The sequence below is a fragment of the Rana temporaria genome, chromosome 1 (assembly GCF_905171775.1).
Source record: "Rana temporaria chromosome 1, aRanTem1.1, whole genome shotgun sequence".
Lineage (NCBI taxonomy): Eukaryota > Metazoa > Chordata > Amphibia > Anura > Ranidae > Rana > Rana temporaria.
The window spans coordinates 468477844-468505319 of record NC_053489.1 but is presented as its reverse complement, the minus strand read 5'-3'; the positions used below and the strand labels follow the sequence as shown (position 1 = coordinate 468505319).

The 27476-nt window shown below is 46.7% G+C and overlaps 1 protein-coding gene across 2 annotated transcripts in view; it reads left to right on the top strand.

The window, feature by feature from the left end:
- Nucleotides 1-8751: 8751 nt before the first annotated feature.
- DNAJB14 (DnaJ heat shock protein family (Hsp40) member B14) overlaps nucleotides 8752-27476 on the top strand; it is a 41920-nt gene continuing 23195 nt past the window's right edge. Inside the window, exons 1-2 of one of the 2 annotated variants that reach the window (XM_040328549.1) lie at nucleotides 8752-8797; nucleotides 22802-22967. In XM_040328549.1, the coding sequence (XP_040184483.1) occupies nucleotides 8782-8797; nucleotides 22802-22967 (182 nt within the window). In that variant the 5' untranslated portion in view covers nucleotides 8752-8781. Of the gene's footprint in view, nucleotides 8798-8947; nucleotides 9237-22801; nucleotides 22968-27476 lie in introns of those variants that run through there. The other variant, XM_040328541.1, reaches the window with a different exon arrangement.

The following is a 27476-nucleotide window of genomic DNA, read 5'->3' as shown; positions in this document are numbered from 1 at the left end:
TTCCCATCCACATCCACCGATGTGTGTAGGCCAATAACCAGATCTCAGCTTGCACCCTCTACAGATGAAGATGAGGAAGTGGAGATGAGTTGGCTGTGGCCTCCGGAAACTTCAGAAACAGACACTGATATCTCTTCAGAAGTAGAGGAGGATAATAACGGAACTCTCAGGGCAGAGGCCCCAGAATTTGTGCCGGCAACTTATCTTGCCGACGAGCCCAGTACTCTTATTTACTCTCCATTTTTAGTCACTGAGAGGAGGGATGACGACATTTGTCAAAAAGGAATGGATACCCCGAAAGTGCAAAGAGAGACATTCGCCCACCACGCAGACTGACTTATGATACATTGGGTGAATGCTCTGAAGCATCTCAGTTTGTCAGCAAAAGAAACCTTGAACTGTCTGGTCCCTCTACTTTTGATTCAGTAAGGGACAACCCCACCTCACCCCTTGGCACACCTGTACCAGACACAGTAGTATCAGCTGTGAGTGCACAGGATAGCTCCCCATCATATGACAATTGGTGGGAAGCTCCTCTGTCTGTATTGTATAACCATATAGAGGCTAAAATGCAGAATAGAGTTAGCAATTTGAACCTCTTTGGAGGACCAAAGAGATAAAGTAGGGGGAGTGTGTAGCGCTGACATTCTTGTATATTGATGTGTGTTTGCATACTTTAATACAACGTCTATGGACATTGCTATGTTTAAGTATTTGGAGCCATCTAGTGACCAAATACTGGTAATGCAGAGAGATGTTTTGTTTAGTATTTTGGTTGCCTTGGAGACGAGGAGAGACCCAAATACTGGTAATGCAGAGAGATGTTTGGTTGAGGATTTTGGGTTGCCTTGGAGACGAGGGGAGACAGGAGTGTAAACAAAAAAGCCTTCTGGATGCTGATGCCGAGCTGCTGGGGAGCGAAGGCTGAGCTCGGAGAGCTAGAGGACAGTGGCCGGATTGCAGAGACCGAGAGACACTCATCCGAGCATCGGAGAACCGGATCCATCCAGCTGAGCTGAACAGAGCTGACGGAGAAGCAAGTTGCAGTCACAGGACCCTGAACAAAAGTTACTACCCGGAGCTCCGATCCAGTGGGTGAGCGGGTCACGACTGACAGTTTGCTAAGTTTACACGCAGTTAGACTCATATACAGGCCTCACTGGGATTTATAGTTCCACAGAGGAACTGAAACTGAGAAGGCTTGAGGCCTATCTAATTTGACATTTCAAGCGATTTTAAAATAGTTGTTGCAGTTACACCAGGAGCATTTTCACTTCAATTTGACTCATCAAAACTGTGGATTACAAATCACTTTAGCTAGCGAAGAAAAGAAGATCCAAGACCAAGTACTTTAAGTGAGATCTCACGCATAGCTAATAAAGTAGGGGGAGCTCCCAGGTATAAAATGTTTATGTATACTGTTTTCAAATAGCTTATGTTTAAATCAATTGTGCTGTCGTCTTACGTTGGGATGACAGCACAATTACTGTAATCACTTCTTTGCATATTTCACAGTAAAATATATCTCTGGTTAAGTATCCAGTTGTTGTGGCGTACTGTTTTTCTCACTCCAAGTGCAGTCAGTGGATCCTGGGGTTATAATACAGGTATTTTGTATTGTCTTACATTGTATTGTATTGCATTGCATCACAGCTGTGCCAAGGGGATTGAGCCAAGTTAGTGGGGTTTATTGGTAGAGTGCAGGCCCAAATTAAACCAGCAGCTCCTTCGGGGGTCAGTGCTACATAAAAAAACAAAAGTACCCCTGCAAATTAATTGCGGCGGCGATTGCTACGTCTGGGCCGCCCACGGGCACGGCCAACCGGAGGATCTTCATGGGGGTGTGTGAGCAGGGGAGGGAGTATCTTCATGGGGGGGGGGTGAGCAGGGGAGGATGTATCTTCATGGGGGGGGGGGGGGAGCAGGGGAAGGAGGAGCCTCCCCTGGTGACTGTCCTCCTGCTGGCCTGCCCTCCAAGGCCACTGCTATCCTTGTGAGACAGAGAGTGAGGGCAGCCGTATTGGCCTGGCCAGCCCTGGTATTGTCCTGCACAGCCTGGGTCAGGGCAGTCACCTCCTGGGCCACGCCTGTTGTGGCGGTCTGCAGCTCACACAAGCATATGATGACCGCCAATGAGTTTGTGGCCCCATCACTGAGTGACTCCTTCATTGCAACCAGGCTGTGCTCCATCTGGGTCAGAGTCTCTTTTATCTGACCCAGATGGCAGACGCTCGGCCACCCCCCTGGTCTCCTGGGTAACCATCCTGCCTGCCCCTGAGGCTTGTGGCCTGGGAGGAGGGGAGAGAGTGACCCTTGTGGGTTGCGGCCTGTTGGGGGAGGAGTGGGAGGGGCTACCCCTGATGGTGGCCTGACTGCTTCCAGCCTCTGGGGTAGGCTCTGGGGTAGCCTCAGGGGTAGCCTCAAAGGTCATACTATCCGAGGCCAAAAGGACTTCTCTGCCAATCTGCAGATCTTCTTCCTCCACCCCCTCATCCTCCCCCCCCCTCAACCTCCTCATGAGGGGAGGTTTGGCCACTCCCATCCCCTGGGGAATCCTGCCCTTCTTGGGACTCATCAGCAGCCTCTTGTCCTTGTGGTGGTGCAGCAGCCTGGCCTGATGGCCCAGCAACCTCCTGGTCATCTGTGGAGGACACAAAACAATCACAGGTTTGAGGATCCACACACTTGGCACATCTTCCCTTCCCCCACCCACACATGCTAATCACCAGATAGAAAAACCAAAAACGTACCTGGCCTCACAGCAACATCTGACTGATATCCACGCAGGCCCACCACCTGCTCTGGCTGGAAACACCGGGCCACTGCCCATTCCTCCTCACTCAGACGGATGGGACAGGGTCCCCCTCCTCCAGTGCCCGTGGTATGGGCATTGATCTTTGCCACCTTGTTACGGACCACGCTCTTTAGATCGTTGATCTTTTTTTGGATGCCAGCGGGGGTCCTCGTCTCCCCCCCCCCCCCGCCGCATTGATCTGATCCGTAATCTTTTTTATTATCGCCTTCCTCTGGGCCGGGGAGGTGTTCCGGCTATCAGGGCCATGTAAATATCGCCCATATAGGACGATGGCCCAAGCAAGAATTTGCTTCTCTGCCTGATTAAAATTGAGCTTCCTGCGCTTGGGTGCCATCACAGACACCACTCAGCAACAAGAATAAACTCACAGGACAAACAAACAAAAATACACACACAACAAACAAACAAAAAAACTCACAGAAGAAACACACAAAAAGCAAAACACACAAGCAGACAGCTACTACAAATTCAAAAACAAACACGCAAAAAACAAACACAAAATACAATCAGCAAAAAACAAACACAAAATACAATCAGAAAAAAAAAATACACTCAGAAAAAAACAAACAGAAAATACACTAAGCAGAAACAAACACCAACTACAATCTAATACTCCTCCAAAACTTCTCTATCACACACAACTCACCAACAAACACCGACAAACGTTCAGAGCAGAAGCAACTTGCTCTAGGAAGGGTAACACAGGGAAATACTTTTGCAAGGGAAGTGTGTTTGTCTGGGGCTATTTATACACAGGGCGATCCTCAAACTAAGTACGCTTGGCCTTTTACCTATCTCACTCTCAAGCCAAGTTCTGCACATGCCCAGTGAGAAGCAGATTTGTGCGTGCATGCGCAGTACGGCCAGCCCTTCATTTGCATGGGGTCACGGCTCATTACAATGAAGCACGCCCACTTCCTTCCCACTTGCAATAACCCCGCCTTACGCCTCGGGATTTAAGTTACGCTTGCGCAATTTTGTGCGCAAATGCGCTGTGGATACGGCACTTACGACACCAAATTAGGACGCCATAACTTAAATGACATAAGTTTTGAGTAACTTAATTTGCGCCGCTGGCTGTGGATTAGGCCCAAAGTTTTTTTCCTGATGAGATTGTGGGCCGTGTGTACAGGGTTTTAGGGTTGACTGAGCAATTACCAGTTAAAAAAGTGCAGTGCTGTGTAGCGGATGGTTGCTACTAGTTACTAACATCCACCATATCACCCTGCTGCCAGACCTCCATATATCACTCTCAGAGACAATGAACAGTCACTTTGCTTTGTTTTGTTTATTTGGGGGATATAACTTGGTTGAGGGAAAGGGATATGGGATGCCCATAAAACAGATCACTTTGTCATCATGGTTAAAGAATTGATTAAATGAATTGAGCTTTTGAAGAACTGATGGACTCTAACATTTAGGCCGGGTACACACGAACAAACATGTACGGTGAAAGCGGTCCGTCGGACCGTTTTCACCGTACATGTCTGCCAGAGGGCTTCTGTACGATGGTTGTACACACCATCGTACAGAAGTCCACGCGTAAACAATACGCGGGGCGTGTCCGCGTCGTCGCCGCGACGATGACGCGGCGATGACGCGGAGACGTGGGCGGGCCTGCCATTTAAAGGCTTCCACGCATGCGTCGAAGTCATTCGACGCATGCGAGGGACAGCGGGCGCCTGGACATGTACGGTAGGTCTGTACTGACGACCGTACATGTCCGAGCGGGCAGGATTCCAGCGGACGGTTTTAAAACACGTCCAGGAATATTTGTCTGCTGGGAAAAGGCCCGGCGGGCAAATGTTTGCTGGAATTCGGCCCGCTCGCGCCCACACACGACCGAACATGTATGCTGAAACTGGCCCGCGGACCAGTTTCAGCATACATGTTTGGTCGTGTGTACGGGGCCTTACAGTCACTTCCCCTGCATAACTCATGCAGACTATTGCTCCTCCTCTGCATCAACTCCTGCAGACTGTTACTCACAGGACTTCTCTACTCCTGCATAAAACTTCCACTGTAACATGTTAGTCTTTTCGCCCCATCATCTTTTCATTATCCCAGGGAACACTCTGAATAATCCCAGGGGCTTTCTGAACTTGCTGACTTGTCAATAGGCCAGTGGCCTGCAGTACCCCTTCTTGCAGCCTACGTATTTAGAAGCTTGAGTTAGTTGGTGGACTACTGATCCCATCTAGCCCGACTTGCAAATCCTGCGCCCGCAGGCCACATCAATTTGACACAAACCCCCACAGTCTCTCCTCTGGCCTTGCACCCAACTCCCCTGGCATGCCTTTTCCAGATATCCACTGGGACTCACTCACAGACCTTCTCCTGCTCTAAATGTCCATGGTGAAGAACTTAACCGGACATGCATTCCAATCGCTTCACCAGCCCCTCTGTTCCAGGATACCTCTTCCATGACCGTGCAAAGACATGGCTCCCTCCCAGCTCCTGGGCTCCTCCGCTAAGGTGTGCACTGCCCTAAGATGGGGATGGACCTCCTGCTGCAATCTAGCACCCATTCTTCACTTCTCCCAGCCAACAACTCCCTCCAGTGGGCTGGACCTAAGTTTAAGTAGGAGGCCTGCCCCCTGCCAATTCCAGGGGGCTCCTCACACAAGCTCCCTGTCACTACAATCCCCAGCCCTGCCCCCCTTCCAGAACATTCTCCCTGGAAGCAGGGGAGGTGCACAAGAACTGAAGTACAGGTGGTCACACCCACTGCTACACTAACCACTCCCTGCCCTCCAGATCAAAAACAAGCACACCTAGCTTGCACATAGGCCTGCTTAAATTTACCTGCCTGACAGCTATCACAAAAATCCTCACTTCTAGCACCTACCTATGGTAGAGGGTGCTACAGTTGAATAGCAAAAATAGCAAAAAAAAGGCCTGGTCCTGAAGGGGGTAAACAACCCGGGGACAGTCCCCGGGTTGAGGACACTGTCTCCAGACCAAGTCTGTCCCCAGATTGGATTTGAACAGGGGCTGAGGCAATTTCAAAGACAGTCAGTGCATAATTAATAAAAAAGAATTCTGAATTACACCCCCCGCTCCTACTAGCTTAGGGGGGTATATTTTTTTCATTATCGGTGCCCCTTTCTGATGATCATGTGCTGGTCGGAGCGGAGGTCATATTCCTTCAGTTTCGGGTGCATGCCCATTAAGCTCCGCTCGCATGTTCTTTTGCCTTGGCTCAAGTCCCGGCCAGCCGCCTGCCTGCTTATCTCCTTGCCTTTCCTGGTGGAGTGATCTTCCTCCGCTCCCCACCCAGTAGTAGCCGAGGCCCAGAGAGTAAGACTTGACAGGCTGTGAGGTGGGTGACGATGGGCAGAGAGTCGCAGATTGCCGCCATTACTAGTGTAGCGCCTGGTTACTTCCAAGTACCGGTTCTATTGAAATTTAGAGGGTGATCAGAGTGCTAATGACTCTGATTCCAGTTACAATGATAAAGTAGGGTCTCTGTTTCAGCTTAGCTGTACTGTGGGCTCATTCTGTTGTTGCTGGGGTGTTATCCCACCCCAGGACGACAGGTGGCAGCAAAGGAGTTGAGGCTTGGGTGTCCTTTACCAGCAGCCAATCAGGAGGGAGTGTCCTCGCTGGGCATGCTGGGAGAGGGTACTTATGGAACAGACGCCATTGAGTCTGGTCTTCTTCTTCCAGTGTGACACCCACCTTTAGGGTGACCACATCACGTCGGCCTCCCGCTGAGACTTGGAGGCCTTAATTACCATTTAAGTGTCCATAGAAGTGACTGACGCTGACAAGCGATCAGTTCACCAACGTTTACTGTTCCAGATACTCTGTTGTGTAGCTTCATTCATCAATTGACATTTGTAGATTATAAGTTTAATGTGCACCAACCGGCCGCAACGTGAGCTCTAACTGTTTACAGGACTGCCCGCTAGAGGGCGCTCGCAAGCATAGACTGCCTAGCTTAGTTAAGTGAATGGTACCATTCTTTAGTTTAAACCTTTACTTAGCACATATTGATTGCTGATTCCTGCAAGGGCTCTTGCGGAATCATAGCGAGATATTGTCTAACAGTTGTTTGTTTGTGATCTGAACCTATGCTTTTTCTTTTTGACATTAGCTGTAGCATACTGCTAACATCTGCAGTATGCTGTTTTTTTTTTTTTTTTTTACTTGTACTTATCGTTATATGAGCCCTTGTTTTCCGGCTCCGAGCGGGGAATCCTGCGGGGAATGGGCGTTTCTAAGCGAAGAGGAGTTGATTGACGGCTGCTAAGGCACGTCTTGGCCTCTGTTTAATCTTCAACTGCCATGATGCTGCACATGAGATCAGTTATGACACCTGCCATTGGATGGTTTGACAGTTTGGTTGAGAGCACAACCAATGTGACAGTTAGCATTCCCGGCATGCCAGGAATGTAACTGCTTTTTCAAACTGTTAAATTGATGGGTTTACTTCCGCTTTAAGGATGCTGGAAAGCTCATTTTGAGGGTGAACCTCCGCTTTAAGTTCATATACAGTAAACTCACCTTTCCTGATTGAAGTATATTCACTGTGTGGAGTGTATTTTCTCGTCTGGGGGGACCTTCCCTGAAAGCAGGTAACACTATTGTTATATTGTCACTGTATATTGCATGCCTGCTATTGTGACCCCGGCCCAGCAGAGGTCACAATACCTTACCCACCAGATTTCTGATGTGTCAAGGGAGGGTTCGAGTCAATAAACAGGGGTGAGCCAAACCAAGAGAGTAGATCCCAAAACAAATCTGCGGCTCCTTCGGGGGTAGCGCTACAGCTATATGCACCCCCTAGGAATTCGGAAGAGCCATGAGGTAACGTGCCACCCAAAACAAACCAGCAGCTCCTCCGGGGTAGTGCTACACTAGTAAAAAAAAAATATGTCCCCGAATTTTATTTAAAAAATCTGGTCACCTTACAACAGGGGTCTCCAAACTTTCTAAACAAAGGGCCAGTTTACTGTCCTTAAGATTTTAGGGGGGCCGGACTGTGGCCAGCAGGAATAAAAATAATGCTGGCATCAGTGGGAGTAAACCGTGTCCCATCTTTGGTATTAGGGGGAGGAATAGTGTCCCATTGGTGATGTCAGTGGCAGGAATTATGCTCCATTTCTGGAGTTAGAGGGCAAAATAATTTCTCATATACGTGGAATAAATAATGCCCCAAGGGGCCGGATAAATGCAAGCAAACCGGGCCACAGTTTGGAGACCCCTGCCTTACAATAAGGGATGAGTGGAGAGGAAAGGGTTAGTGTGTATAACCACACACACAAGCCCACTAGGGGTCTCACCCCCCTGTAATAATAATTTGCCCTACTGTTACTGGATTGAACCCGCTCTGCCCCGAGGATGGGGGCGTGGTGCACGGATTCATCACGTCCATGTCGGGAAAGAACATTTCCGGTGCAGTGTCATATTCTGCTCCCTATCGCAGAATGCTGCGGAAGTCACGTGGCGGCCAACTGCGCATGCGCAATCCGTTCCAACGGCAAATGCGATGCGCTCCAGGGGATTTACGACACTACCCTTCAGTGAACCCATCACAATTTGTCACGGAAGTGACGAGGAACCATACACCGAGCGGGGGCGGGAGAGAAAGAGACATACAGATGTAATGAGAACCATACTGTATCTGCATGTCTCTTTATCTCTCCCCCCGCTCCGTGTATAGTTCTCATTACATGTGCATGTCTCTTTTTTTCGGCCCCCCCTCTTTGTATGGTTCTCATTACATCTGTATGTGTCTTTCTCTCCCGCACCCCCCCCCCCGCTCTGTGTATGGTTCCTCGTCACTTCCGTCACAAATTGTGATGGGTTCACTGAAGGGTAGTGTCGTGAATCCCCTGGAACGCATCGCATTTGGCGTTGGAACGCATTGCGCATGCGCAGTTCGGCGCCACGTGACTTAGGCTGCATTCTGCGATAGGGAGCAAACGGTGACACTACACCCGCGCTCTGGGTGTGCTAAGATGGCGGCGGCCAAAGGTTTTTTTTTTTTTTTTATAAGGAGGATCTGTATACTGTACACTATTCTTGGGTATTAAAGATGGCGGCGGGAGGTCTTTCTTGAACCGAGGGGCCAGTATACATTATTACCGGGTATACAAAGATGGCGCTGTCAAGTTTTTTTTCCAGTTTATATTGTCGCCGGGTGTACAAAGATGGCGGCGGACCGAAGGTTTTTCTTGAAAGGAGGGGCTGGTATACATTAGCCCTCCCCTCTGTCGCTGTGTGTGCTGTCACTGTGTGAGCTTAGTACCGGGGCTGGAGGGGTAGAGGAGCCCCGGGATCATGGAGAGTAATAAGGATGAGGCTAATCGGTGTTTACTGATCGCCAAAACAGCGCTGCTAACCGGGCACCGGGAGAAGGCCCGAAAATTCCTCAATAAAGCTGAGAAGCTCTATCCCACATCAGAGGCCCGGGGTGAGTCCTTGTGTGTTCATAGTGGTTAGAAGCGTGTCATAGTGCAGAGTCTGTGTGCTGCTTCCTGATGGCAGGCCTGGCATGGCTCATCATGGTGTATGAAGGTGATGGGAGGTGTATTATAGGGTATGGAGGTGATGGGAGGTGAATAATGCTGTATAGAGGTGATGGGAGGTCTATGATGGATGGGTATGGAGGTGATGGGAGGTGTATTATGCTGTATGGAGGTGATGGGAGGTGAATAATGCTGTATAGAGGTGATGGGAGGTGTATGATGCTGTATGGAGGTGATGGGAGGTCTATGATGGATGGGTATGGAGGTGTATTATGCTGTATGGAGGTGATGGGAGGTGAATAATGCTGTATGGAGGTGATGGGAGGTGATGGGAGCTGAATAGTGCTGTATAGAGGTGTATGATGGGGTATGGAGGTGATGGGAGGTGTATGATGCTATATGGAGGTGTATGATGCTATATGGAGGTGTATGATGCTGTATGGAGGTGATGGGAGGTGTATGGAGGTGTATGATGCTATATGGAGGTATATGATGCTGTATGGAGGTGATGGGAGGTGTATGATGCTGTATGGAGGTGATGGGAGCTGAATGATGCTGTATGGAGGTGTATGATGGGGTATGGAGGCGATGGGAGCTGTATGATGGGGTATGGAGGTGATGGGAGGTGTATGATGGGGTATGGAGGTGATGGGATCTGAATGATGCTGTATGGAGGTGTATGGAGGTGATGGGATCTGAATGATGCTGTATGATGGGGTATGGAGGTGATGGGAGGTGTGTGATGGGGTATGGAGGTGTGTGATGGGGTATCGAGGTGATGGGAGGTGTATGATGGGGTATGGAGGTGTGTGATGGGGTATGGAGGTGATGGGAGGTGTATGATGGGGTATGGAGGTGTGTGATGGGGTATGATGGGGTATGGAGATGTATGATGGGGTATGGAGGCGATGGGAGGTGTATGATGGGGTATGGAGGTGTATGATGGGGTATGGAGGTGATGGGAGGTGTATGATGGGGTATGGAGCTGTATGGAGGTGATGGGAGGTGTATGATGGGGTATGGAGACGATGGGAGCTGTATGATGGGGGAAGGAGGTGTATGATGGGGTATGGAGGTGATGGGATCTGAATGATGGTGTATGATGGGGTATGGAGGTGATGGGAGGTGTATGATGGGGTATGGAGGTGATGGGAGGTGTATGATGGGGTATGGAGGCGATGGGAGCTGTATGATGGGGGAAGGAGGTGTATGATGGGGTATGGAGGTGATGGGATCTGAATGATGCTGTATGGAAGTGTATGATGGGGTATGGCGGTGTATGATGGGGTATGGAGGCGATGGGAGGTGTATGATGGGGTATGGCGGTGTATGATGGGGTATCGAAGCGATGGGAGCTGTTTGATGGGGTATGGAGCTGTATGATGGGGTATGGAGGCGATGGGAGGTGTATGATGGGGTATGGAGGTGATGGGAGCTGTTTGATGGGGTATGGAGGTGTATGATGGGGTATGGAGGCGATGGGAGCTGCTTGATGGGGTATGGAGGCGATGGGAGCTGTTTGATGGGGTATGGAGGCGATGAGAGGTGTATCCAGGTATACAGGAGACTGCTGGGCCTCTACCTTCATATACTACGTGGTGATTGGGGCCATTATAATGGAGTAGTGTGGCCTCCCTTGTCACAGCCATTACATTAAAGCAAACTCCTTCATCCTAAAATAATATATTACATTTCTTTATATATATATATATATATATTTTTTTTATTTTATTAAATTTCTTTATATTGGAGCATATTGGTCCAGCCTGCCCCTCTTCCCCCATTCTTGCCTAGATGCGAAATGATGATGCCCTGCTACCCACGTCAGGTATCCCAAATGGCATCAGAGACCTAGACACAACGCTGGAGGAAGACCTTGCCATGCATCTTTAAAGAGGAGCTCCAGACATTTTTGTGTTTTATTGAAAGTCAGCAACTACAAAAAGTGTAATAAACACTAGGGCTGAAACAACTAATCGATTACAATTTTCATAATCGATTAATCGGCCAGTAACATAATGGGGTTAAAAAAACTAAAATTAGCCCTTTATAGTACAAAAAAGCAAATCGCTACTTTACTTTCACTGTCCCACAGAAAAAAAATGAACCCCTTACAGTAGCGATTATTTGCTCTTTTTGTACTTATTTTTTTTTTTTTTTTACCCCATTATGTTATGAAATATCTCAGGCCTGGGTGCACACCTCTGTGTTTTTTGGTGCTTTTGGCAGAAACACACTACAGTTAATTTACATGTATCCTATGGGACACGTTCACATCCATGATTTTTTTGCGTATTTGGAAAGGGCAAGGACTTTTTAACGCAAGACGGTGCCATTTAGTTTTTGGTTCAATCTACTTCAATGGAGAAGCTGCAGAAAAGCATGTAATGTGTTTTTGCGGCAATTTGTGTTTTGTAATCTGCCCAACAAAATGTAAAAATGCATTTTTTTTTTTTTTTTTAAGGCTATTATCCGATTAATCGGCCAACCAATCGATTATGAAAATAATCGTTAGTTGCAGCCCTAATAATACACACTCATCTGTCCCAGGATCCAGGGATGTGGCCCCCCAAACCCTCAATCCTTGGCCTCTATTTTCGCCGGCGCCGACATTACAAGTGTGTGCAACCGGCTGTGACAGCTTGCGCCTTCAGAGCCAGGTGCGCACTGGGCATGCATGAGTAGCGCTGTGCCTCCTGAAGGGCTGGGCAATCTCCTGGGACCTGTGACATGTCCCAGAGGATTGCAGGGAGGGGAGGGGGAGAACTTCTGCTTGGATCACTTATGCAGTCCGGCCAGAAGTGGGAGCGGGTACCTGTCAACTAGGTACCCACCCCCCAAAAAAAAGACTTGGGAGGAGGGCTTAAAGCGGAACTGCCCCTGTTTGGGTGGAGCTCCGCTTTAAGTGTTCCTAAACCCAGGACCCTGCATTTACTATATCTGGTCTCCCACTGTACACAGAACATGGAAATGCAATTATTTTATGTAAATCTATCCAAACATACAAAACCAATAAGCGCAGACCCCACAAACACCTGAATAGATGACAGTCTGTGTAAAAGTTCTCTTGATCTAGGTGTTGCAGCTCTCTCAAAAAAAAAAAAAAAAAAAAAATAATAATAATGTTTAGTAAATATGAACTGCTAAATACCTTTTCTCATCAACAGCTAGAGCAGTCTTGTGACTTCTTTTAGTGTCCAGCCAAGCAATAGTTAAAGCTTGTAGGAGGCATTTCCATTCTCCTCTGACTGTCCTATGAGCCTACATGACATACCCATATTTCATGGTATACCCTAAATATGCCTGTCATAGAAACATGGTCACAAAGGTGAACTGAGCCTTTATGTACTGTTGACTGAGATTTTTCATTTTCGTGCCAGTCATCCAAGCATGTAAAAGAATATTTTAAAAATCTGCTTCTGAGGAATCTGGACCAGAAGATGTCCAGTTGGTATAAGCCTCTCAGTCGCAGAGGCTTTTGGTCCAGACGCTTACTGAGATGGTTCTTTCTCCTGGAGAGGTTTCTGAGCCTTCTTTTGTCCTCTTTGGGGTCCCTGAAGCCTCTTCAGGCTGCACAGGCTTTCCCCTTGCACCCGCTATTGGAACAGGCGGTGTATGCTGATTGGGAACATCCTGACAGGATTTTCGTTCCTCCTTAGAGGTTTTCCCTTTTTATAACCCATGGAGGAAACGTTCGTTAAGAAATGGAGCATCCCGGCCGTACATGCGGCAGTCTCTTCCTTAACCCTCCTAGCGGTAACCCCGAGCGTGACTCGGGGTGGATTTTTTCTGCTGCGATCGGTATCCCCGAGTCATGCTCGGGGTAAGCTATGCAGAGCCTGCAGCGTGCGCTGGCTTACCTTGTCCTGGATCCAGCGATGTCACCGCGCTGTGTGAGCGAGCGGGACCTTGCTCGATTCACACAGCGTCCTCCTTTCCTGCCGATCTCCGTTCCCTGCGACGTTACGACGCACGGGAGCGGAGATCGGCGCCAAATTCAAAAACGTAAACAAACACCTTACATACAGTACTGTAATCTATACAGTATACTGTATGTAAAAAAAAACACACCCCCCTTGTCCCTAGTGGTCTGCCCAGTGCCCTACATGTCATTTTATATAATAAAAACGTTTCTTTCTCCCTGCAAACTGTAGATTGTCCATAGCAACCAAAAGTGTCCCTTTATGTCAAAAAATGGTTTTAGATCAGCTAGAAAACAGCGATAATAAATTATAATCACTTGCAGAATTGTGCGATTTGTGGGGAAATTCGTCATAAAAAAAAAAAACTGACAGCGACAATTCTGCAACTGAGAAAATTTCAGTGATTTTGAGTTGATTACATTATTGAATAATTTTTATTAGAATTATATTATTATTTGTTATAATTATTTATTATAATTTATCATTTTGTTTTTAAAAAAATGTCATACCCGGATGCCTATTAGATTCTTGTTTGGTCAGATTTAAGTGAGTTATTCCTAAGAATTACAGGCCTACTATATAAAACGCCAAATTTCCTTGCAAATAATGGTACCGCTTTTGGTACGTAATTCCAGACAGAATCATACCGCCAGGGAGGTTAAAGGGGTTGTAAAAGTATTTTTTTTAAATAACAAACATACCATACTTGCCTCCACTGTGCATTCCGTTTTGCACAGTGTGGCCCCGATCCTCGTCTTCTGGGGTCCCTTGTGGCTGTCTCGGCTCCTCTCCACAACAGCTAACCCCCATTCTGGGAAATGCTCTCCCAAGGGGGTTAGCTTGCGGGTGCGCTCCCGTGATACAGTTGGTGGCCATAGCTGCTGACTGTATTACTTGATTTGATTGACAGCAGCGGGAGCCAATGGCTGAGCTGTTATCAATCTCCAATGACGAGCCACCTCAAGTTGGGGGAAACCATTGTGGTATCGTGCCCACGGAGTTTGTGGCTCAGGTAAGTAAAACTGGGGGGCTGGTTGGCCCGAGAGTGCAAGGTGTTTTTACACCTTAATGCATAGGATTCATTAAGGTGAAAAAACACAAAGTTTTACAACTCCTTTAAACAAGAACTTAACTTGTCCAGTGAATAACGCACAGGTCTTGTAAGGCCCTGTTAACAAGAAACTGGAGTCGTTATTAAAGGATTCCTTTTCTTTGGCCAGTTCAGCTATTCAGCCAACTGATGCAGCAATTGAAGTGTGCCAGTTCTTAAAGGATCAGGTCAGGCAGCCTGACAGGCCTAACCAGGAGGATGATCCTGATGAAAACAGGGCAGATATTCCTTGAGCACTGTGTTTTACTGTAGATGCCTTTTAAAGGATTCTAGACAGCAGGTTTATTGTTTGGCTCTCTTGTCTGTACCAATGCGCACACTTGTGTGGCTTAAGAGCTGGTCAGCCGAGCTTCCCTGTAAGAAGTTATTGGCAGGGTTCCCATTACATGGGGAACGTTTATTGATGATCTGGATAAAGATTATCCAAAAGATTTCCAGAGGAAAGAGTTCTTTACGGAATTACGGAAAACGTTTATTGTTTCAAGCACTAGAGCAGTTGGTGCATCCAGGGAGTGATCATAGAGGTTCTGGTGTCTGAAAGAGGGCACAGGGTTTTATTTGAACTAGTTCACGGTTCTAAACCCAAATGGGGACATAAGGCCAATCTTGGACCTAAGATCCATAAACCAAAATCTGTTAATCCAATCCTTCAGGATGGAGTCGGTCTGCTCGGTAGTAGCCTGGCTCCAGATAGGAGACTTCTCAGCCTCCATCGATGACAATGATGCGTTTTTTTACTCATACCTATCTTTCAGAGGTTCCTGCAATTTGCAGTAGAGGAACATCATTTCCAGTTTGTGGCACTGCCCTTTGGGCTTGCCACAGCACCCTGGGTGTTTACAAGCACCTGTACGGGGTCTTAAGGGCCCAGGAGATCTTGGTGCTTGTATACTTGGACAACCTCCTGCTCAGAGATCACTCGCTACAGGCCCTGAAACACAGTGTAGCCTGCACAGTGCACTTAGAAAACCTGGGCTGGGTTATAAATACGAAAAAGTCAGCCTTGAGACCAGCTCAGAGACTCAAGTATCTAGGTCTGATCCTGGATACGGTCCAGGCAAGGGTATTTCTGCCACCCGTAAAAATCTGTGCCCTGAAGGGTCAGGTGCATCGGGTAAGGGGCACCAGGCAACCCACTATTCGGCGCTGTATGAGTCTTCTAGGAAGGATGGTGTCCTCCTTTGAGACAGTTCCCTATGCTCAATTCCATTCCAGGCCTATACAACAAGACCTCTTGTCGGCTTGGAACAGGAGAGCACAAGCCCTGGATTACCCCATGTCCTTATCTCCCCAGACACGCTTAAGCTGGTGATTGCAGGATCAGAACCTGTAAGATCCTTCCTCCTGGTGTCTTGGAGAGTACTGACCACAGGCGCCAGTCTCTCAGGCTGGGGAGCGACCCTAAAGGGGCTGGCAGCTCAGGGGAAATGGCCAAGCGCAGAGCTTGCCCATCAACATCCTGGAGTTATGGGCGGTACATCTGGCCCTACAGTCCTGGACGGCGGAGCTTCATGACGGCCCCATCAGGGTTCAGTCGGACAATGCCACTGCAGTGGCTTATATCAACCACCAGGTTGGTACCAGGAGCCGTTCAACTCAGGAGGAGGTGAACCATATATTAACCTGGGAGTGGAGAACTGAAAGGCAGATTATCTCAGTCGCCAGCATATCTGCCCGGGGGAATGGGCCCTACACCTTAATGTGTTTCGGAAATCTGCCGGTGTTGGGGATCGATCTATTGGCATCCAGGTTCAGCAACAAACTACAGCAGTTTGTGTCCCAAACAAGAGATCACCTGGCAATCAGAGCAGATGCTCTAGTAGTTCCATGGAATCAGTTCTCCCTGGTTTATGCTCGCCACCCTTCCCGATCCCTCTCCCACATTTGTTGCGCAGGATTCAAGAGGGGGTTCCTGTCATCCTGGTGGCACCAGCTTGGCCCAGAAGGCCCTGGTTCCCAGAGATCGGTGAGATTGTCAATAGATGGGCCATGGATGCTTCTGCATCACCCCAATCTACTGTCTCGGGGTCCTAAATTCCACCCCAATTTACAGTCTCTAAATTTGGCATGGCTATTAAAGCCAGGATGTTAAAGGATCGTGGCAGCTCGGGACCGGTGGTGTCTACCCTAGTGAATGCCAGAAAAACAGTCACTAGGAAGATCTATTGTAGGACCTGGAAAGCCTATATTGCTTGGTATGAAGCCAGAAAATGGCATCCTCGGAAATACGTGATTGGCAGAACTCTCTTTTCTACAATCGACTGTGGAAATCAGATTGGCTTTGAGTACAATCGGGGGTCAGATTTTGGCCTTGTCAGTATTCTTCCAAAGGCCCTTAGCCTCCCATTCACTGATATGAACCTTTATGCAGAGGGGTAACTCTATTTGCTTCCCCCAATTAGGTCACCTATGTGTACTTGGAGCTTAAACCTGGTATTGTTCATGTTACAAAAACAACTGTTTAAGCCTATTAAGGATATTCCATTAGTCTTGCAGGCACACAAGCTAGCCTTCCTGATGGCCATCACCTTGGCTAGAAGGGTGTCGGAGTTGGTGGCCCTTTCGTGTAGGGAACCATACTTGATCCTTCACCACGACGTTGTCGTTTTACGACCTGTTCCAGCCTTTTTGCCAAAAGTGGTGTCGGCCTTTCATTTGAATTGGGACGTTATTTTGCCTTCTTTTTTTCTCTCGGCCTTTTTTGGTGGAAGAGAGACGGCTGCACTCCTTAGATGTAGTGCGAACAGTTAGTTTATTTGTCTAGATCTGCGGAGATACGAAGATTGGACTCCTTTTTTTATTTTACCAGAAGGACCTAAGATGGGGCAGGCTGCTTCCAAGACTTCCATTGCCCATTGGGTCCATCAATTGGTCATTCAGGCCTACAGTCTGAAACATAAAGCTCCTCCCTTTCAGGGGGAGAACTCACTCTATCGGGGGTGTAGGAACCTCGCTTCTCACCATTAGTTATCTGTGGCTCAGATTTGTAAGGATACTGCCTGGTCTTCAGTGCATAAGTTCACAAAATGTTATCAAGTGGATGTTCAAGCAGCCGAGGATTTGGCTTTCGGCCGCAGTGTACTGCGGGCTGCCGTATAAGGTCTAATGGATACTGTTTTGGCAGGGTGTCTCCCTCCCCCTTTTTTATTTTTTTTCACGGTCAATTTGTCTGGGCAATGGCTAGTGTTAACACTTCAATCATCACGGCGCCATAGTTGATTATGGTGTCAGGGTAATTGAAATGCATCTATTATTGCATTGTAATATAAAATTAGTTCAACTCCCCCATAATGCAGAATCGGCGGGAGCCCTGAGCATGTCACTTGCCTTCAGATGCAGCTTGTCACGATACTTGCCTTCAGATGCAGCTTGTCACTTGCTACATCGCCTGCCAGTGCCACCAGATGTGGATTGTCGCTGCATTGGTGGCAGCACTGGTCCATTTAGCACAGAAACTGGCTTATGTGCAGTGGACGGTTCTAAGTGAGTCCAGGAGAGCGGTGATGTGGGGTGGGCAGTGAGAGATGTCATCTCTTTGCTCCCTGCCGCAGCTCTCTGACATTGAAGAGGCCCGGCTGTGAGGACGGAAGAGAGATGATGCCCTGTCTGCCCGCCCGCTTCTCTCATCTACCCTGCTTTTTTTTTTTTTTTTTTTTTTTCCGCCTGGCTCCCTCATGCCGCCCGTCCCCTGCAGGCCTTGCTGCAGACAGGCCACACCCCGGTGGTTGGGGACCCCTGCTTTAAAGGACTATATGGGATTTTAATGGTATTCACGAAAATGTACACAGATTGACAATATACACAGTCACCTCTATTGCTATGCAGTATGTCTGTACTGTCCCAGAGGTATTATAGCAAGTGTATTATCTGGTGGGTGTGGGAGACTTTCACATCCAACACTGTCCCATATTCCTACCCACTAGATGATGCATTTATCGATATACCCTTGCTATAAGACCTCTGGGGCAGTACAGGCTTATTATATAGCAACAGACATTATATGTTTATTGTCAGCCAATATGCTGTGTTTTTGTAATATTTTAAACCATTTATCGCAAATTGTATTTTAATCCGTGCACGTTTAATTGTGAATGCCGTTCAAATCCCATATAGTCTTTTGAAGCATTCTATTGTAGGAAGTACAGGAAGCCATTGTTTTCACTACACTACATTCTACTCCTTCATAATATCTTGTTCTACTTGCAGCTGTATCTGGTCTTGTTAAGGTTAAACTGACATGAACATGTTGCAAGCATGTGCAGTATGTGTTTATATGTAAACTGACATTTCAGCTATGTAAGTTCATGGTGGGCCAGACTGGTTGAGCCGGTCATTGCAGTGTGTGCTGACTTGAATCTCATTTAAATTAGTAATGTGCTGTGGAGCCTTCATTAACTGATTAACACTTTGCTGAGACATGATCTTAGGTTTTCTGTGGATTGAGATCAAGTGTTTGATGATCACACACATTGCATTTTCTTGTGTAGTTGGAATCTGCAGTACTGTAGTTGCACTGTTTGCAGTACACTAGTGTTTATGATTTGGCCAGGCTATCACATTAACCACTTCATTACTGGGCACTTAAACCCCCTTCGTGCCCAGACCAATTTTCAGCTTTCAGCGCTGACGCATTTTGAATGACAATTGCGCAGTCATACAACACTGTACCCAAATTATATTTTTATAATTTTTTCCCCACAAATAGAGCTTTCTTTTGGTGGTATTTGATTATCTCTGCGATTTTAATTTTTTGCGCTATAAACAGAAAAAGACAGAAAATTTTGAAAAAAAGACAATATTTTTTGCTTTTTGTTATAATAATATCCCATTTTTTTAAAAAAAATATATATATTTTTCCTCGGTTTAGGCTGATACGTATTCTACATATTTTTGTTTAAAAAAATCGCAATAAGCGTTTATTGATTGGTTTGCGCCTACAAAATAGGGGATAGATTTATGATTTTTTTTTTTTTGACTAGTAATGGTGGCGATCTGCGAAATTTTTTTTTTATTTTTTTTTTTTTTTGTCAGGCCTGCGATATTGCGGCGGACACTTTTGACACAATTTTGGGACCATTCACATTTATACAGCGATCAGTGCTATAAAAATGCACTAATTACTGTATAAATGTGACTGGTAGGGAAGGGGTTAACACTAGGGGGTGAGGAAGGGGTTAAATGTATTACCTGGGTTCTAACTGTGTGGGGGGAGGGGGGTGACTGGTGGAGGTGACCGATGCTGTGTCCCTATGTACAAGGGACACAGATCGGTCTCCTCTGACAGCACGTGGAGCTCTGTGTTTACACACAGAGCTCCACGTCCCTGCTGTGTTCCCACCGATCGCGTGTACCCGGCGGACATCGCGGCCGCCAGGTACACGCATCGGCTTCCCAGCGATGCGCCGGGACAGTGTTTACCCGCTGCGCGCCCCCCATCGGCGCGCGCGGGTAATGTAAACAATAGGACGTCCAAAGACGTCCTCCTGGCACTTCAGGTCCGCGCTGCAGACGTCTTTTGACGATAGCGCGGATCTGTAGTGGTTAAGGTAGACCAGCATCTAGTTCCATGTCTGTTTCTGTGCTAATTGTGTGGCAGCTTTATTGCCTCAACTTAAAGCCCAACTGCGGGCAAAAATACGTTTTTCGACATGCAGTGGTTCTGTGCCCGCAATGCACTGGTCAACTGTTTGTTTTTGTCTAAGGGTGAGCAGAAATCTTATATTCAATCATCCTAAAAACTGCGCTGTGGTCTAACGGTGGGCTGTTCCTGGTCTGTGGAGTCTGCTCTGGGCATGATGACATCAGGAACATTCCACCGCACAAGACCGCTCTTATCACAGGGGGTGGGGCAAGAGCCACAGGAGCCATTTTTTTTTTTTTGCTGGGAGGGTCAGGTTAGTATATCTCTGTTCTCCTCTGCCGTGTCTTACTGCTGCTCCATTGCTCTGTTATCAGCATGATAACTTCTGACAAGTTCTCCGACAACTGAGATAAAAGCAGCTGAAAATTTGTGTCGTGGGGAGATGAGCAGAGAGCTTGTCTATTCAGAGTACAGCTCTACACGTTTCTTCATTCCTCTGCCTATATGAAGTCGGGGTGTGCCTTTTCTCCAATCAGCTCTCGCACAGTGTAAGCCCAAACTCCCACACCCAGTGCTGGAAGAGGAAACAAGATTTCTAACAGGATCTGCACTTTCCAACGAATGTAGAAAGCTGAAGATGGATACATGTAATAAGTATGTAGGGAGATTTGTTTCATCCCTGTGTATTATCTGAGGTTGTTCGCTTCACTCAGTATACGAGAGGGCTTACAACCACTTTAAGTAATTTAATGGTTGAATGCTTGCATCGGCTGGGAGCGGAGATGCTGAAGAGTACCAGTTGGTCTTCACTAGAGATCCTGATGGTAGAGAGAGGCCAGAAACCCTAATGATCCCCAGTTTTCTTTTTGCTGCAAATTACCTCCACGTAGCAGCTGTCTGGGTCACCCCACTAAGGGTTTGCTGAGACAGAAGAGCTACGGTGCAGACTTTTCACAATGGGGTAGACGAAGAGTAGTCGTGGCAGGTGGCAAATGAGTGTATGCTTTACATTTTTGGGGGGTTTTAGTAAAATTCTATTCCCTGTGTTGTCCTTACAAGGCAAAAAAAAAAATCTTGTGGCTGTAGTTTATAGTTTAATTGCTGATCAGTTATCCTGTCCGTGGACAAATTTCCATGTGTTGCTGCATCTAGCTTGTCCCTATGCACAAAGGGACTGGTAACTTCCTGTTCTGGGTCACACGGCGTCCAATGAATGCTTCGTCACCATTGGCACTCCCACAGTTGTGATGCAACACTCCATGAGTGAGCTTGCTGTGTATCTGTGAATGCTTTGCCTGTTTGTGGCTGTGTCTGATCTTATTACTGTTTAGCTGTCACCTGACTGAGAGATCCAGCACTTGTGTTTTATATGTAGTTTCTTCACAAGAAGTGTCAGGACTTACATTATAGAAAGAGGTCATGCGTTACATGTGCAATGCCATATCACATGTCTCTACACAATTTGAAACCGCTGATGCAGAAGTGTGGCCCTGAGTAGTATCAGCACTTATAGCATGTTGGCAGCTTATATATATATATATATATATATATATATATATATATATATATATTATACATTTTTTTTTTTTTTTTTTTTTACACCCGCCGACATCTAATCCTGTCCACTAAAAACGCATGGGGATCTATTCCCCCATGGTGGATCAGATGATAGAAACGGACAGGTGGTCCATTTCCATCTGACTGTCCCATAGACAAAAGCGGGCTGATACAAAGCAGACATGATGGGCAGCACAGTGGTGTAGTGAGTAGCACTTTCGCCTAGCAGCAAAAGGGTCGCTTGTTCGAATCCCGACCACGACACCATCTGCCTGGAGTTTGCATGTTCTCCCTGTGCCTGCGTGGGTTTCCTCCGGGTACTCCGGTTTCCTCCCACACTCCAAAGACATGCTGGTAGGTAAATTGGATCTCGCCCAAATTGGCCCAGTATATATATGTATATCTGTGTGTATGACTGTGTGTCCCAAGCGTGTCACGATCCTACGGGGTAAAATGACCGCACCAGCCAAGCAGACACTGGCTGGAAAAAGCGCCCAGAGGCGATTCAGTTCGCATGAGTAGCGCTATACAAGTCATTCATTCAGACATGGACCTGTCATCTGCCTGCTCAGCGGGGATCAGCAGGCAGACCTGACCACTGAGCAGGCTGATCCACTGCCGTAGGCCACCCTATGTGAAATGGCCTTTAGGCTGGCCATGAGTCACTTACTTTTTATTCCTTCAACCAGAAAGTTGAACAAATAGTGACCGGATTTCCCCCACCCACACATTCGAGGTGGATGGGGGAATCCTCCTTGCTGTGTGTTTGCATTCTGACAGCAGGGAGACTTCCCCCACCTTCAGAATACACAGAACATGCTGTCCGTTTTTATCAGATCTCTCCATAGGAATCGGCGGCGCTGCACAAGCCCCTCCCTTCTCAGTGAGCAGAGAGGGACTGGTCATCCACCGGCTCAGCGGAGAGATCTCCCGCTGAGCCGGCGGAAGCTGGTGGACTCCGTAGCGAGAGTCCGCCTGGTGTGGAAAAGGCCTTACACAGCACTTAAACTTTGTCCAGTTAAGACACTGTTTCGGCACTTGGGGGGGCTTTCGGTCTGAACTATGGCATTTTTTTTGAATGCCTGCTGTCCGAGTTCTTCACCCTGGGGAAATTGGTTATAAACCATTGTGGGCAGATGCTGAGAACAGCCAGGACATCTACTCTGTAAAATGACCCTAGGGAGAATATTGTGTGGAATCTTGTAACTCATACAGTAAGCACCGCAAAGTACCCATACCAAGAAATTAACAATGATCACCAAGTGCTTGTACATGTTTTAAGGCTGCTATACTTTCATTTAGATTGCAGATTTTGAATATATTTTTGTTTTCTTTAAGAACTGCTGGCAAAACTTGAAAAAGATGATGGTACAACAAGGAATGGACCTCAGGCGGCAAAGCCTTCCAGTGTAGACGAGCAACTCAAGCAAAATGCAGAGAAGGAAAATGTTGCTGGGGAAGCTGTAAAGAGTTGCACAAAGGAACAGATGGAAGGCGTACAAAGGTAATTATATTTTTCTGATAAACTTTAATAAGGTGGAGCATGTGTGGGGGTTTTTTTTTTCTTCGTGGTTCTAGAAAATCGCATGTATCGCCATAATTCATCTTACCTTTATTTGATGAGATTTTCCATTTTTTTTTGCAAGATTGGGAGAATGTGACTTTGTGGTTTGACTTATTCCTTATCACCTAACCGTTCCTTTTTCTCCTATGTTCATTTACTGGGAACAAAGAGAAATACCTGGAATATCTAGTTATGAAATGGGGTGTGTGACTCAGATGTGTTTGGTTTCACATGAATATGGGAATAAAGTTCTCAGCCCTGTATGAGTTTACATATGTTCTTCTTCCTTCCCTCTCAGTGGGCGAATGGAGTGACAGGGAGCAAAGTAGTGGTGAGAATATTGCTGGGGGAGTGGTAATTTTTTTTTTTTTTTATGAATCTGTTTCTTGGTCAGCGTGGAAAATTAACAGGTTCAGTTTTTTTAAAGTTAAAGCGGGAGTTCACCCGAAATTTTTTTTTTTTTAACATTAGATTGATGCTCATTTTGTCAAGGGGAATCGGGTGTTTTTTTTTTTTTTTTTTTATTTTTTTTTAAATCGAAGCAGTACTTACCGTTTTAGAGAGCGATCTTCTCCGCCGCTTCCTGGTATGGTCTTCGGGACTGGGCGTTCCTATTTAACTAACAGGCTTTTGACGGTTGCATACATCGCGTCACGAGTAGCCGAAAGAAGCCGAACGTTGGTGCGGCTCTATACGGCGCCTGCGCACCGACGTTCGGTTACTTTCGGAAAATCGTGACGCGATGTATGCGACCGTCGGAAGCCTGTCAATCAAATAGGAACGCCCAGTCCCGCAGCCCATACCCGGAAGCGGTGGAGAAGATCGCTCTCTAAAACGGTAAGTACTGCTTCGATTTTAAAAAAACTACCAGATTCCCCTTGACAAAACGAGCATCAATCTAATGTTAAAAATTAAGTTTTCGGGTGAACCTCCACTTTAAGTTTCAAAATAAGCACTGCGCTACTCAATAAATTTAAGAAAAGCTGCAAGCACTACAATCGGGTAAATTGAGTAGATGATAAGAATATTCAAGTGCCGCGCAAATCCATATATGTGTGAGCTGAAACAAATGTGCAACTGTGCAAACAGTATACAAATGATAAAGTGCTAGGTGTAAAAAATAAATAAAAAAAATTGATGAATTTACATACAATTCATTAATGTGAAAATGCTACATAGTTAAAAAATCTGAATAACATTGTAAATTAGTAATAACCTGTGAGTGGGAAAAAAATCAGTCCAAAAAAGTTATAGTTGGATGAGGTTAAAAAGACAAGTCCAACCTATGTGTGTGATTATATGTCACTATTACATTGTATATCCCTGTAGGTTGTGGTGCTTATCTAATTGGTGTTTTTTTTTTGTTTTTTTTTAAACTGTCTCTGCTCCCCGCTGAAACCACCGCCTGTGGAAGGGAATTCCACATCCTTGCCGCTCTTACAGAAAAGAACCCTCTACGCAGTTTTAGGTTAAACCTCTTTTCTTCTAATTTTAATAAGTGGCCACGTGTCTTATTTAACTCCCTTCTGCAGAAAAGTTGTATCCCTATTGTGGGGTCACCAGTATGGTATTTGGAAGCGTATCCCCTCTCAAGCGTCTTTTCTCCAGAGAGAATACGTTAAGTGCTCGTAACCTTTCCTCATAACCAAGATCCTCCAGTCCCTTTATTTGTTTTGTTGCCCTTCTCTGTACTCACTCCATTTCCAACACCTCCTTCCTGAGGACTGGTGCCCAGAACTGGACAGCATACTCCAGATGCAGCCAGACCAGAGTCTTGTAGAGTGGGAGAAATATTGTTTTATCTCTGAAGTGAATCCTGTTTTTAATGCATGCCAATATTCTGTTGGCTTTGCTTGCAGCAGTTTGGCATTGCATGCCGTTGCTGAGCCTGTCATCTACTAAGACCCCCAGGTCTATTTCCATCCTAGATTCCCCCAGAGGTTAACCCCCTAGTGAGTAGATTGCATTCATATTTTTGCCACCCATATGAATTATTTTACATTTTTCTACGTTAAATCTAATTTGCCATGTAGTTGCCCACCACATTAATTTGTTCAGATCTTCTTTCAAAGTTTCCACATCCTGCAGAGAAGGTATTGCCCGGCTTAGCTTGGTATCGTCAGCAAATACAGAGATTGAACTGTTTATCCCATCCTCCAGGTTGTTTATGATCAAAATAAATAGGATTGGTCCCAGCACAGAACCCTGGGGGACATCACTTCCCACCCCTGACCATTCTGAGTATTCCCCATTTATCAACACCTTCTGAACTTGCTCTTATAGCCAGTTTTCAATCCATGTACGCAACCTATGATTCATGCCAACGGACCTTACTTTGTACAGTAAACGTTTATAGGGAACTGTATCAAATTCTTTTGCAAAATCCAGATACACCACGTCTATGGACCTTCCTTTATCTTGATGGCAGCTCACCTCCTCATAGAAGGCTTTATAGATTGGTTTGGCAAGAACGATTTTTCATGAATCCATGCTGATTACTGCTAATGATACCGTTCTCATTACTAAAATCTTGTACATAGTCCCTTATCATCCTGTCCAAGAGCTTGCATACTATTGATGTTGGGCTAACTGGTCTGTAATTCCCAGGGATGTATTTTGGCCCTTTTTTAAAAACTGGTGCTACATTTGCTTTTCTCCAATCAGCTGGTACCATTCCAGTCAGTAGACTGTTCGTAAAAATTAGGAACCATGGTCTGGCAATTACTAGACTGAGTTCCCTAAGGACCCTCGGGTGCAAGCCATCTGGTCCCGGTGACATCTTAATGTTACGCTTTCCAAGTCTATTTCTAATTCTGTCCCCTGTTAGCCATGAGGATGCTTCTTGTGATGTCATGAGGATAAACACTGCAGTTTTAGTTACTGAAGCCCCCCTATTCCCTTGTGAAGACTGAGGAGAAGAATACATTCAATATCTTCGCCATCTCCCCATCCTTTGTAACCAGATTTCCTTCCTCATTCTTTATGGGGCCAATATGGTCTGGCCACCCTAATTGCACCCTTATGCCACATACACATGGTCGGAATTTCCGACAAAAAATGTTCACTGTAAGATTGTCGGAAAATCCAACCGTGTGTATGCTCCATCGGACATTTGCTATCGGAATTTCCGACAAATGTTTGAGAGCTGGTTCTCAAATTTTTCGACAACAAAAGTTGTTGTCAGAAATTCCGATCGCGCGTATCCAATTCCGACGCACAAAATTCCATGCATGTTTTGAATCAAGTACGAGACGGAAGTAGAGGTTGACCGATATATCGGCAGGCCGATATATCGGCCGATATTTGGCAGTTTTGGAGAAATCGGCATCGGCCGATTTTCATCCAAATTAGGCCGATATTTAACATGGCCGTTGGCGTTGCCTCGGCTCCGGAGCTAGGCCGAAGCCGCGGCCTTTCCTGATGCTGTGACCACGGCGGCAATCCGCGGATCCGCGGATTGCCCCCGTGGTCACAGCATCAGGAAAGGCCGCGGCTTCGGCCTAGCTCCGGAGCCGCGGCCATCTTGGTACACCCAGCGCGGCGGCCCTCCCCTCTGTTTACACCCAGAGGAGGAGGGGCCCGCTCGCTGCTATCTGCTGACCTATTTAATTATTTTTTTTAGTTTTTTTGGAAGTCGGCAGCGGGCCTGTAACCGCCAATCGGTGGCCGCCGCTCTCACATTGGCCCTGTGCTGATCATATGCATCCCCAATCGGCACTGTCGGCCAGAGGTTTTGGGGGTCATGCAGCCTCATAGGACAGTCAGAGGAGAATTAAAATCTCTCCTACAAGCTTTAACCAGTGCTCGGCCAGACACTGATAGAAGTTACAAGACCGCTATATACTTGGCAGTTTATATTCACTAAAATGACAATTTCCATGTTCTGTGGGAGACCAGATATAGTGAATGCAGGGTCCTGGCATTAGTAACACTTTTTAAAGCGGATTTCCAGCTGGACCCATTTTTATTAAGTCAGCAGCTACAAAAAGTGTAGCTGTTGACTTTTAATAAATGCCCGCCTGTCCCGCGGTTCAGCGATGCAGCCGCCTGAAGCCTCCGTCCTCTCCCCTGCCTGTCCGCGGCATTGCAAGTGTGGGCACCCGGCTGTGACAGCTTGTGCCTTTACAGCAAGGTGCACACTGCGCATGCACGATGCGTTTCGCAAATGGCCGGATAATCCTCTGGGGCATGTCACAGGTCCCAGAAGATTGCTGGGAGGGAGGGGGCGAGGAGTAGTCACTTTAGGCGGTGCAGGTGGATGTGGGAGGTGGATACCTGTCAAAACTAGGTACCCGCTCCCCCCCCAGAAATAAAATGACCCACCAAATGTGGCATGTTAGGGGGTCAGGATACCTTAAAGTGGAAGTTCCACTTTTGCGTGGAGCTCCGCTTTACGGAAAGGGAAAGAAAATATATTCACTGCTGTTGCTGAACTCTCATTGTAAAAAT